Source organism: Oncorhynchus masou, chromosome 9, assembly GCF_036934945.1.
Source record: "Oncorhynchus masou masou isolate Uvic2021 chromosome 9, UVic_Omas_1.1, whole genome shotgun sequence".
NCBI classification, from domain to species: Eukaryota; Metazoa; Chordata; class Actinopteri; order Salmoniformes; family Salmonidae; genus Oncorhynchus; species Oncorhynchus masou.
The window spans coordinates 87670900-87683582 of NC_088220.1; the positions used below are offsets into that span (position 1 = coordinate 87670900).

At 47.3% G+C, this 12683-nt stretch overlaps 1 protein-coding gene across 1 annotated transcript in view; it reads right to left on the reverse strand.

Annotated features, from left to right (window-relative positions):
• Positions 1–12683, reverse strand: part of dhx34 (DEAH (Asp-Glu-Ala-His) box polypeptide 34) — a 30059-nt gene continuing 17376 nt past the window's right edge. The window contains 8 exon segments of the mRNA XM_064975354.1: positions 1–544; positions 2716–2863; positions 6138–6323; positions 7635–7937; positions 8821–9030; positions 9327–9500; positions 9696–9971; positions 12409–12510. Of these exon segments, the coding sequence (XP_064831426.1) occupies positions 396–544; positions 2716–2863; positions 6138–6323; positions 7635–7937; positions 8821–9030; positions 9327–9500; positions 9696–9971; positions 12409–12510 (1548 nt within the window). The 3' untranslated portion in view covers positions 1–395.

The window sequence follows — 12683 nt, forward strand, 5'->3', positions numbered from 1 at the left end:
TGACCGGAAGAAGAAAGAGGTGTGACTCTTGATTTTATTATAAAACAGTATTCACTAAAACCCTTCAGGTTGTTGATTTCTCCATAGCAGTTAATTGAAGGCCATTACTTTGTCCTGATCAGGTGATCTAGGCAGGAAACTTTAGTGTCTCTCAACGTGCATGTGCTGTCTTCTTGGTGTTTAAGGATCTCTGTTTCAACGTCCAGAGTGCACGTGCTGTCTCTTGGTGTTTAAGGATCTCTGTTTCAACGTCCAGCTGGTACGTGCTGTCTCTTGGTGTTTAAGGATCTCTGTTTCAACGTCCAGAGTGCATGTGCTGTCTCTTGGTGTTTAAGGATCTCTGTTTCAACGTCCAGCTGGTACGTGCTGTCTCTTGGTGTTTAAGGATCTCTGTTTCAACGTCCAGAGTGCATGTGCTGTCTCTTGTGTTTGAGGATCTCTGTAGAAGTGAGCGTCAGGTCCTTGTCACAGACATCACAGTGGTAGACTCTGGCCAGACTGGAAACAGAGAAGGAAGAGGAGGCTGCCTTCACATCATCACCCTCTGAAACAGACAACAGCATCTGTCAGTTAGCTTCATTCCTAGAGATCATATTACATATATACAGGGCATTCCAGAAAGTATTCAGACCCCTTTATCCACGTTACGGCCTTATTCTAAAAATGATTAAGTTGTTTTTTCCCCCTCATCTATCTACACACAATACCCCATAATGACATCACAATACCCCATAATGACATCACAATACCCCATAATGACACCACAATACCCCATAATGACATCACAATATCCCATAATGACATCACAATACCCCATAATGACACCACAATACCCCATAATGACACCACAATACTCCATAATGACATCACAATACCCCATAATGACGTCACAATACCCCATAATGACAAAGCAAAAACTGTATTTTAGAAAGTTTTGCAAATTTATTACAAATAAAAAAAAACGGAGATTTACATATATATTCAAACCCTTTACTCAGGACTTTGTTGAAGTACCTTTGGCAGCGATTACAGCCTGGAGTCTTCTTGGGTATGACGCTACAAGCTTGGCTCACCTGTATTTGGGGAGTTTCTCCCATTCTTCTCTGCAGATCTTCTCAAGCTCAGTCAGGTTGGATGGGTAGCGTCGCTGCACAGCTATTTTCAGGTCTTTCCAGCAATGTTTGATTGGGTTCAAGTCCATTCTGAGACTTGTCCCCAAGCCACTCCTGCGTTGTCTTGGCTGTGTTCTTAGGGTCATTGTGCTTCTGGAAGGGGAACCTTCGCCCCAGTCTGAGGTCCTGAGTGCTCTGGAGAAGGATCTCTCTGTACTTTGCTCCGTTCATCTTTGCCTCGATCCTGACTAGTCTCCCAGTACCTACCACTGAAAAACATCCCCACAGCATGATGCTGTCACCACCATGCTTCACCGTAGGGATGGTGCCAGGTTCCCTCCAGACGTGATGCTTGGCATTCAGGCCAAAGAGTTCAATCTTGTTTTCATCAGAGCAGATAATCTGACAAGCAGGCTGTCATGTGTCTTTTACTGAGGAGTGGCTTCCGTCTGGCCACTCTACCATAAAGGCCTGATTGGTGGAGTGCTGCAGAGATAGTTGTCCTTCTGGAAGGTTCTCCCATCTCCACAGAGTAACTCTGGAGCTCTGTCCGAGTGACCATCAGGTTCTTAGTCACCTCCCTGACCAAGATCCTTCTCCCTCGATTGCTCAGTTTGGCCGTGGGGCCACCTCTAGGAAATGTCTTGGAGGTTCCAAACTTCTTCCATTTAAGAATGATGGAGGCCACTGTGTTCTTGGGGACCTTCAATGCAGCAGACATTTTTTGGTACCCTTCCCCAGATCTGTACCTCGACACAATCCTGTCTCGGAGCTCTACGGATAATTCCTTCGACCTCATGGCTTGGTTTTTGCTCTGACATTCACTGTCAACTGTGGGACCTTACATAGACAGGTGTGTGCCTTTCCAAATAATGTCCAATCAATTGAATTTACTACAGGTGGACTCCAATCAATAAATTTGCAAAACATTCTAAAACTGTTTATGCTTTGTCATTATGGGTGATTGTGATGTCATTATGGGTGATTGTGATGTCATTATGGGTGATTGTGTGTAGATTGATGAGGGAAAAATAATTGTATCAATTTTAGAACAAGGCTGTAACGTAACAAAATGTGGGAAAAGTGAAGGGGTCTGAATACTTTCTGAATGCTCCGTATTCTGCATCCCAAATAGTACCCTTTTCCCTATATAGTACACTACAATTAACCCTCTGCCATCGGGATCTGGTCTAAAGTAGTGCACTATATAGGGAATAGGGTTCTATAGGGCCCTGGTCTAAAGTAGTGCACTATATAGGGAATAGGGTTCTATAGGGCCCTGGTCTAAAGTAGTGCACTATATAGGGAATAGGGTTCTATAGGGCCCTGGTCTAAAGTAGTGCACTATATAGGGAATAGGGTTCTATAGGGCCCTGGTCTAAAGTAGTGCACTATATAGGGAATAGGGTTCTATAGGGCCCTGGTCTAAAGTAGTGCACTATATAGGGAATAGGGTTCTATAGGGCCCTGGTCTTAAGTAGTGCACTATATAGGGAATAGGGTTCTGGTCTAAAGTAGTGCACTATATAGGGAATAGGGTGCTATAGGGCTCTGGTCTAAAGTAGTGCACTACATAGGGAATAGGGTGCCATTTGAGCCTCACCTTTGTCCTGGTTGTCCTGCTGTTCCCCAGGCGGCCTGCAGGTGGCCTCGTGGCTCATCCTCTCCAGCGGTGTGACAGGACTGTACAGGTCACAGTGGGGACAGGACCAGAACGTACGTAGACACTCACTGTAGAGGTCCTTAGAGTCCTGGGGAATAGACACATTACAGTACAGACACATTATAATACAGACACATTATAATACAGACACATTATAATACAGACACGTTATAATACAGACACATTATAATACAGACACTCACTGTAGAGGTCCTTAGAGTCCTGGGGAATAGACACATTATAATACAGACACATTATAATACAGACACATTATAATACAGACACTCACTGTAGAGGTCCTTAGGAGTGAATCACCAGATCACTAAATTTACCAGCTAACTTTGACAAACATTCAGACAACGTGATAATCTACTTCCTCTCGGCACAACGCCTCGCGGCACAACGCCTCGCGGCACAACGCCTCTCCCCTATTGGATAGTTTGTGTACGTACTGATATGAAGGCTGTGTGTGCCTTTTTAATAAATCTACGTAGTTCTGTCCTTGAGCTGTTCCTGTCTAATGATGTTCTGTATCATGTTTTATGTTTTGTGATAAACCCCAGGAAGAATAGCTGCTGCTTTGATAGGAACTAATGGGGATCCTTAATAAACCCCAGGAAGAGTAGCTGCTGCCTTGGCAGGAACTAATGGGGATCCATAATAAACCCCAGGAAGAGTAGCTGCTGCCTTGGCAGGAACTAATGGGGATCCATAATAAACCCCAGGAAGAGGAGCTGCTGCCTTGACAGGAACTAATGGGGATCCATAATAAACCCCAGGAAGAGTAGCTGCTGCCTTGGCAGGAACTAATGGGGATCCATAATAAACCCCAGGAAGAGTAGCTGCTGCCTTGGCAGGAACTAATGGGGATCCATAATAAACCCCAGGAAGAGTAGCTGCTGCCTTGGCAGGAACTAATGGGGATCCATAATAAACCCCAGGAAGAGTAGCTGCTGCTTTGATAGGAACTAATGGGGATCCTTAATAAACCCCAGGAAGAGTAGCTGCTGCCTTGACAGGAACTAATGGGGATCCATAATAAACCCCAGGAAGAGTAGCTGCTGCCTTGGCAGGAACTAATGGGGATCCATAATAAACCCCAGGAAGAATAGCTGCTGCCTTGGCAGGAACTAATGGGGATCCATAATAAACCCCAGGAAGAGTAGCTGCTGCCTTGGCAGGAACTAATGGGGATCCATAATAAACCCCAGGAAGAGTAGCTGCTGCCTTGACAGGAACTAATGGGGATCCATAATAAACCCCCAGGAAGAGTAGCTGTTGCCTTGGCAGGAACTAATGGGGATCCATAATAAACCCCAGGAAGAGTATCTGCTGCCTTGGCAGGAACTAATGGGGATCCATAATAAACCCCAGGAAGAGTAGCTGCTGCCTTGGCAGGAACTAATGGGGATCCTTAATAAACCCCAGGAAGAGTATCTGCTGCCTTGGCAGGAACTAATGGGGATCCATAATAAACCCCAGGAAGAGTAGCTGCTGCCTTGGCAGGAACTAATGGGGATCCATAATAAACCCCAGGAAGAGTAGCTGCTGCTGCTGCCTTGGCAGGAACTAATGGGGATCCATAATAAACCCCAGGAAGAGTATCTGCTGCCTTGGCAGGAACTAATGGGGATCCATAATAACCCCCAGGAAGAGTAGCTGCTGCCTTGGCAGGAACTAATGGGGATCCTTAATAAACCCCAGGAAGAGTAGCTGCTGCCTTGGCAGGAACTAATGGGGATCCATAATAACCCCCAGGAAGAGGAGCTGCTGTCTTGGCAGGAACTAATGGGGATCCATAATAAACCCCAGGAAGAGTAGCTGCTGCCTTGGCAGGAACTAAAGGGGATCCATAATAAACCCCAGGAAGAGTAGCTGCTGCCTTGGCAGGAACTAATGGGGATCCATAATAAACCCCAGGAAGAGTAGCTGCTGCCTTGGCAGGAACTAATGGGGATCCATAATAAACCCCAGGAAGAGTATCTGCTGCCTTGGCAGGAACTAATGGGGATCCATAATAAACCCCAGGAAGAGTAGCTGCTGCCTTGGCAGGAACTAATGGGGATCCATAATAAACCCCAGGAAGAGTAGCTGCTGCTGCTGCCTTGGCAGGAACTAATGGGGATCCATAATAAACCCCAGGAAGAGTATCTGCTGCCTTGGCAGGAACTAATGGGGATCCATAATAACCCCCAGGAAGAGTAGCTGCTGCCTTGGCAGGAACTAATGGGGATCCTTAATAAACCCCAGGAAGAGTAGCTGCTGCCTTGGCAGGAACTAATGGGGATCCATAATAACCCCCAGGAAGAGGAGCTGCTGTCTTGGCAGGAACTAATGGGGATCCATAATAAACCCCAGGAAGAGTAGCTGCTGCCTTGGCAGGAACTAAAGGGGATCCATAATAAACCCCAGGAAGAGTAGCTGCTGCCTTGGCAGGAACTAATGGGGATCCATAATAAACCCCAGGAAGAGTAGCTGCTGCCTTGGCAGGAACTAATGGGGATCCATAATAAACCCCAGGAAGAGGAGCTGCTGCCTTGGCAGGAACTAATGGGGATCCATAATAAACCCCAGGAAGAGGAGCTGCTGCCTTGGCAGGAACTAATGGGGATCCATAATAAACCCCAGGATGAGTAGCTGCTGCCTTGGCAGGAACTAATGGGGATCCATAATAAACCCCAGGAAGAGTAGCTGCTGCCTTGGCAGGAACTAATGGGGATCCATAATAAACCCCAGGAAGAGTAGCTGCTGCCTTGGCAGGAACTAATGGGGATCCATAATAAACCCCAGGAAGAGTAGCTGCTGCCTTGGCAGGAACTAATGGGGATCCATAATAAACCCCAGGAAGAGTAGCTGCTGCCTTGGCAGGAACTAATGGGGATCCATAATAAACCCCAGGATGAGTAGCTGCTGCTTTTGCACGGTGGACCCCAGGTTGACCCACGGTGGACCCCAGGTTGACCCACGGTGGACCCCAGGTTGACCCACGGTGGACCCCAGGTTGACCCCAGGTTGACCCCAGGTTGACCCTCGGTGGACCCTTTCGGTGGACCCCAGGTTGACCCTCGGTGGACCCCAGGTTGACCCTCGGTGGACCCCAGGTTGACCCTCGGTGGACCCCAGGTTGACCCTCGGTGGACCCCAGGTTGACCCAGTAAATAGTTGGGAGCATATATAGTGTTGACTAACTGTCTTTTCCTAAAGTTCACTCTCCGATATTCAGAACTGTTTTGGTCAGCGTCAGCTCGTGTTGTTGACTCATCTGATTAGTTAAATCAAAGCTAGAACTGGTCTATGGTTGCTTGTGGAGTGTGGAGTCAGTTTATCCATCTGTAGTTGGTAATATGATAACCTCTACTCACAGTGAGGCAGTTGTAGGTGAAGTATTTGGTGACTTGGAGGCCTCCCTTGATGGTGTCAGGTTGCGCCTCCATCCCAGGGAAAAGGGGGTTTGGGGCATGGGGCTCAGAGAACTCGGACTGGGCCTGGGGACCTACGTAGAGGTTCTGTACCTGCAGGCCTGTCAAACGACGTAGACTGTAGCTTACCTGGAGAGGACGGACAGACAGACGGAGAGGACAGACAGACAGGCAGACAGACACCTCAGTTGGGGGTGTTCTCATAATGTTATCTAGACAATAAACGAGGGACGTGATGATTAGACATGAGAGCTTTTCCTGGTCAGATCACATGGTAGGAAAAACAAAGTCCTAGTTTCTATGTTATAACTAGAACCCACAGTTAAAAGAACCTCTTGAAGCTAGGGGGCACTATTTTTATTTTTGGAAAAATAACGTTCCCAAAGTAAACTGCCTATTTCTCAGGACCAGATGCTAGAATATGCATATAATTGACAGCTTAGGATAGAAAACACTCTAAAGTTTCCAAAACTGTAAAAATATTTTCTGTGAGTATAACAGAATTGATATTGCAGGCGAAATCCTGAGAAACATCCAATCAGAAAGTGACTCTTATTTTGAAACCCCTGTCTTTCTATGCCTATCCCTATTAGCCATTGAAAGGGATATCAACCAGAATCCTTTTTCTATGGCTTCCCTAAGGCGTCTACAGCCTTTAGACGTAGTTTCAGGCCTTTATTTTGAAGAATGAGCGTAAACATCTACATTGTGTAAGTGGTCAGGTGGGGGCTCTCAGTGTGATTTTTGCTCTAAACAGAGAGGTAGCCATTTTTCCTCCCGGTCTTTATGAAAAGCCAACTGTCCCGGTTGATATATTATCGAATAGATATTTGAAAAACACCTTGAGGATTGATTATAAAAAACGTTTGCCATGTTTCTGTCGATATTATGGATATAATTTGTAATTTTTGTCTGCTTTGTCGTGACTGCTATTTCCGGTGGATTCCTAGGCATAACACACCAAACTAACGGAGGTATTTGGATATAAAAAAATATCTTTATGGAACAAAAGGAACATTTGCTGTCTAACTGAGTCTCGTGAGTGAAAACATCCGAAGCTCATCAAAGGTAAACAATTAATTTGATTGCTTTTCTGATTTTCGTGACCAAGTTACCTGCCGCTAGGTGTACATAATGTTTTGCTAGTATATCGATAAACTTACACAAGCGCTTGTATTGTTTTCGCCGTAAAGCATAATTTCAAAATCTGAGACGACAGGGTGATTAACAAAAGGCTAAGCTGTGCTTCGCTCTATTTCACTTGTGATTTCATGAATATTTTCTAGTAAGATTATTTGACCGTTGCGCTATGCTAATTAGCGTAGTTGATGACAATTATCCCGGATCCGGGATGGGTGGTTCCAAGATCACCGTTAAAATACAAATATAGCATATTATAAAGTAGTCTTCCTCAACGTTAAAGGTTAGGTGTTCCTGTACCTCAGTGTATAGCAGGAAGCGGACCAGTCCTTCACTGAGTTTCTCCAGGTCTTTACGGGAGAGCCCAGGTACCCCCAGCCCCTCTCCCCTCCCAGCCTTGGCCCTGCTCCCCGCTCCGGCCCCCAGAGTGCCCTGTCCCAGCTGGGCTAACAGGAGGCGCTCCCAGTCGGCCCTGAGAGTGAGGGAGGTGGACAGAACCTTCAGAGCCCCCTCTCCTGTCAGTCCTACCTCCAACCAGCCATCCACCACCAGCCTGGTACAGTCAGCATTACTGTCCAAGGAGTTAGCTACCAGCAACAGGGCCTGGAAGGGGACACGGACAGACAGTCAGGAGAGAAACACTGCAGACAGGAACCATAAGAGCTGTGTTCCGGAACCAGCTCTGACACGGATAACATGTCAGTCTGAGGTGGATCTCTGTCAGGCATCGAGCTGAGAGTCTGACCCGGTACTGACCCGGTACTGACCTGTAAGGCTGGGACTCTGACCCGGTACTGACCCGGTACTGACCTGTAAGGCTGGGACTCTGACCCGGTACTGACCCGGTACTGACCCGGTACTGACCCGGTACTGACCTGTAAGGCTGGGACTCTGACCCGGTACTGACCCGTAAGGCTGGGACTCTGACCCGGTACTGACCCGGTACTGACCTGTAAGGCTGGGACTCTGACCCGGTACTGACCCGGTACTGACCTGTAAGGCTGGGACTCTGACCCGGTACTGACCTGTAAGGCTGGGACTCTGACCCGGTACTGACCCGGTACTGACCTGTAAGGCTGGGACTCTGACCCGGTACTGACCTGTAAGGCTGGGACTCTGACCCGGTACTGACCCGGTACTGACCTGTAAGGCTGGGACTCTGACCCGGTACTGACCCGGTACTGACCCGGTACTGACCTGTAAGGCTGGGACTCTGACCCGGTACTGACCCGGTACTGACCTGCAAGGCTGGGACTCTGACCCGGTACTGACCCGGTACTGACCCGTAAGGCTGGGACTCTGACCCGGTACTGACCCGGTACTGACTTGTAAGGCTGGGACTCTGACCCGGTACTGACCTGTAAGGCTGGGACTCTGACCCGGTACTGACCTGTAAGGCTGGCACTCTGACCCGGTACTGACCTGTAAGGCTGGGACTCTGACCCGGTACTGACCTGTAAGGCTGGGACTCTGACCCGGTACTGACCTGTAAGGCTGGCACTCTGACACAGTTGGATACATAAGGCTTGTTGGTCTCAAGTAGAGTAACGAAGGCGAGGAGCTGATGTTTGCTGCTCTCCCCTTTGTCTGGCCCCTCTCTGTTCCCCTCCTCAGGGACGTGCAGCACCTCTGGGTCGCTGGCAAACACACTGGTGGGGTGGATCACTACCCCTTGCTTGTTACGGGTGTGGAACACCTATAGGAGACAGGGACATTATCACCGTACACACACGCTCCTGTTCACACACGCTCACACCTACACACACACACACACACTCCTGTTCACACACGCTCACACCTACACACACACTCCTGTTCACACACGCTCACACCTACACACACACACTCCTGTTCACACACGCTCACACCTACACACACACACACTCCTGTTCACACACGCTCACACCTACACACACACACTCCTGTTCACACACCCTCACACCTACACACACACACTCCTGTTCACACACCCTCACACCTACACACACACACCTGTTCTGAGTCCTTGCGGTTAGCATTGTGTTCGTCTGGCAACGCCAGCTGGGGGTAAAGGCCTCGACAAAGTAGCAGCTTCAGGAGGGCTTGTTGCCTTGACGACAGGTCCTGGCTGGCCGACGCCGCTTCCTGGAGCTCTGACACGTTGTGGCGAAGCTTGAACTTCACTTCCTGTAGGGGAGGGTTCAAGAAAGATATGTTTTATAAATCTAAAAAAGGGGTATACGAATTTGTAAGGATGACAATTCATATAAATCTACAGACAATATAATTGAAGCCCTTTTTATCTTATCAATTACGGTCATTTGACAGTGTAACCGACTGGTCTGTTGCCATGGCTCCCGCCCATAGTGACATCATCCTCACCTGTATGTCCAGGTTGTGTCCACCGGTCTGATCCTTGTCCTTCCCGTCCCGTCCCGTGGCGCCCTGCTCTGTGTCCGACCCCGAATCCCCCTCCCCATCCTGTCCCTCCTCCAGTCTCAGGACCTTCCTCCTGCCCCCCTCTGCCAGGTCATGTTCTCTCTTCAGCTGATGAAGCTTCCTCCTCTCGGTCAACCTCTCCCTGCGCTGTCCTCGCTCTCCACCAGAGGGAGCCCTCTCCTCCAGCACCTCCAACAGACCATGACTACGCAACAGCTCCTGTTGCCACACCAGGCGGGGAACACGTGAGGGATAAATGCCGGTGTTGTGAACATTACCTTAGAAATAATAAACCACGCAGCGGAAACGAGCCGAGTCGCGGAGTTCATTTTTTCCAAGGTCATGTACAGAATGGACGCCCTAATCACGTTTAGTTGTCAAAGAAAACAATTTGAACGCCGGTAGAAATACTTGTGTTTCGTTGATATTTAAATTTTCATAAGAAAATTCATACTTTGGTTATTAAAAGCGCATTCCAGCCGGTGTTATTTTCACAATTTACGACTGGCTAAATCTATGACGTGAAACTGCCGATTTATCTGAGCAATCACCATCTCATCAGCCCAGGCAAGCATTTATTTATTTACTTTAAAAAAACTTTTATTTAACTAGGCAAGTCAGTTAAAAACTAATTCGTATTTACCCTCTCCCTAACCCAGCAATTTATAAACTTGATCTCCACTATAAAATAAAAAAAAGAAGCATCTAGACATTTTCTCACATTTCTTTTAGGATAACATTTAGTGTTTAACAGCGGATATTTATATAAAATATTGCTGTCTGTTTCTCTGACATTTGCAACATTGTTTCATTATTCAAATTTGATGAGGTGTCCCATAGTAATGAACGTGTAGGGGTCGGGGGTCGGGACAAACAGCCAGGCAGCGTTTCTCAGCCAGTCGAAATCATTAATCAGTTGGCATCATTTTTATGGATATATACAAAGAAATCTCAATAGATTTAAAAAAACATTTTTTTTATTAAGTGCAGCAAGTTTAGTCTTTCCAGCTTCAGTTTGAAGTGATTGTGTTGGCTGTGTTGTTGGCTGTGTTGTTGGCTGTGTTGTTGGCTGTGTTGTTGGATGTGCTGTTGGCTGTGTTGTTGGCTGTGTTGTTGGCTGTGTTGTTGGCTAGCTCCTCTGAACAACAGTGTCCTGACGAGAGAGCACATTTTCTATTCCAAGCTAAATCGCGCCTCATTAGCTCATTGTTTTTAGATGTGTCCAAATAAATGTCACCAGAAAACAGCTTAAACAAACAGCTTTAAATACTTTTAAATACTTTTATTCTGGCTGCACTATTTGACGTGACTGTAAGTTCGTCGTAGTTGCCTAGCTAGCAAGCAACAAGTAAGCAAGGGATAAGAACATTACCAGCCATTCTGGCAATGGAACATTTATAACAGACAACTGGGTTGTGTCCATTGATACAGAACAAAATGACTGAACGACTGGGTCGCCATAGATACAGAACAAAATGACTGACTGGGTTGTGTCCATTGATACACAACAAAAAGACTGAACGACTGGGTCGTGTCCATTGATACAGAACAAAATGACTGAACGACTGGGTCGCCATAGATACAGAACAAAAAGTCTGACTGGGTCGTGTCCATAGATACAGAACAAAAAGACTGACTGGGTCGTGTCCATAGATACAGAACAAAAAGACTGACTGGGTCGTGTCCATAGATACAGAACAAAAAGACTGACTGGGTCGTGTCCATAGATACAGAACAAAAAGACTGACTGGGTTGCGTCTCGGCTACCGAAGCGTTAGAATGAATGCAGGCCCTCAACACCCGTGCCAATACTAAGCACACGTGTGTTCTGTATATTTGAGTGATAATGCCATGTCCATGCAGAAACGGGTTGTTTTCAAGTAGTGGTCTCTAGAAATCTATGTCGACAACGACTCATAGAGAAGTTAGGGGGGGGTTACACCATAGAGAAGATGGGGGGTTACACCATACAGAAGATGGGGGGTTTACACCATAGAGAAGATGGGGGGGATATACCGTAGAGAAGATGGGGGGTTTATACCATAGAGAAGATGGGGGGGTTTACACCATAGAGAAGATGGGGGGTTTAACACCATAGAGAAGATGGGGGGGGGTTTACACCATACAGAAGAGGGGGTTTACACCATAGAGAAGATGGGGGGGGGGGTTTACACCATAGAGAAGATGGGGGGGGTTTACACCATAGAGAAGATGGGGGGGGGATATACCATAGAGAAGATGGGAGGGGGTTTACACCATAGAGAAGATGGGGGGGGGGTTTTACACCATACAGAAGATGGGGGGTTTACACCATAGAGAAGATGGGGGGGGGTTTACACCATAGAGAAGATGGGGGGGGGGATATACCATAGAGAAGATGGGGGGTTATACCATAGAGATGATGGGGGGTTTAACACCATAGAGAAGGTGGGGGGTTTACACCATAGAGAAGATGGGGGGTTTACATCATAGAGAAGATGGGGGGTTTACACCATAGAGAAGATGGGGGGTTTACACTATAGAGAAGATGGGGGGGGGTTACACCATAGGGAAGATGGGGGGGTTATACCATAGAGAAGATGGGGGGGGTTACACCATAGAGGGGGGGGGCAGGAACAGATGTATTACATACTGATGTCAGGCGTGGCTGTCCTACCTTGAACTGTCTTCGTAGGTTGACCATCTCATAAAGCCTCTGTTCCTCCAGCCCTCTCCTCCTGCACCACTTCCTGCTGGCACCTCCTCTCTCCCCCTTCACCTGGAGGAGAAGGTTTGATGACTGGAGTGTCTACACTAACATGCTACACATTATGTCAATCACTCTAAATGGAATATTTAGTGATCTTAAATTCTCCATTACAAGACGTAAGTAAGGTAAGTGGCTTCGCACAGAGGGTGACTAAAGATGTTTTCTGTGCCCTGATTGGCTGA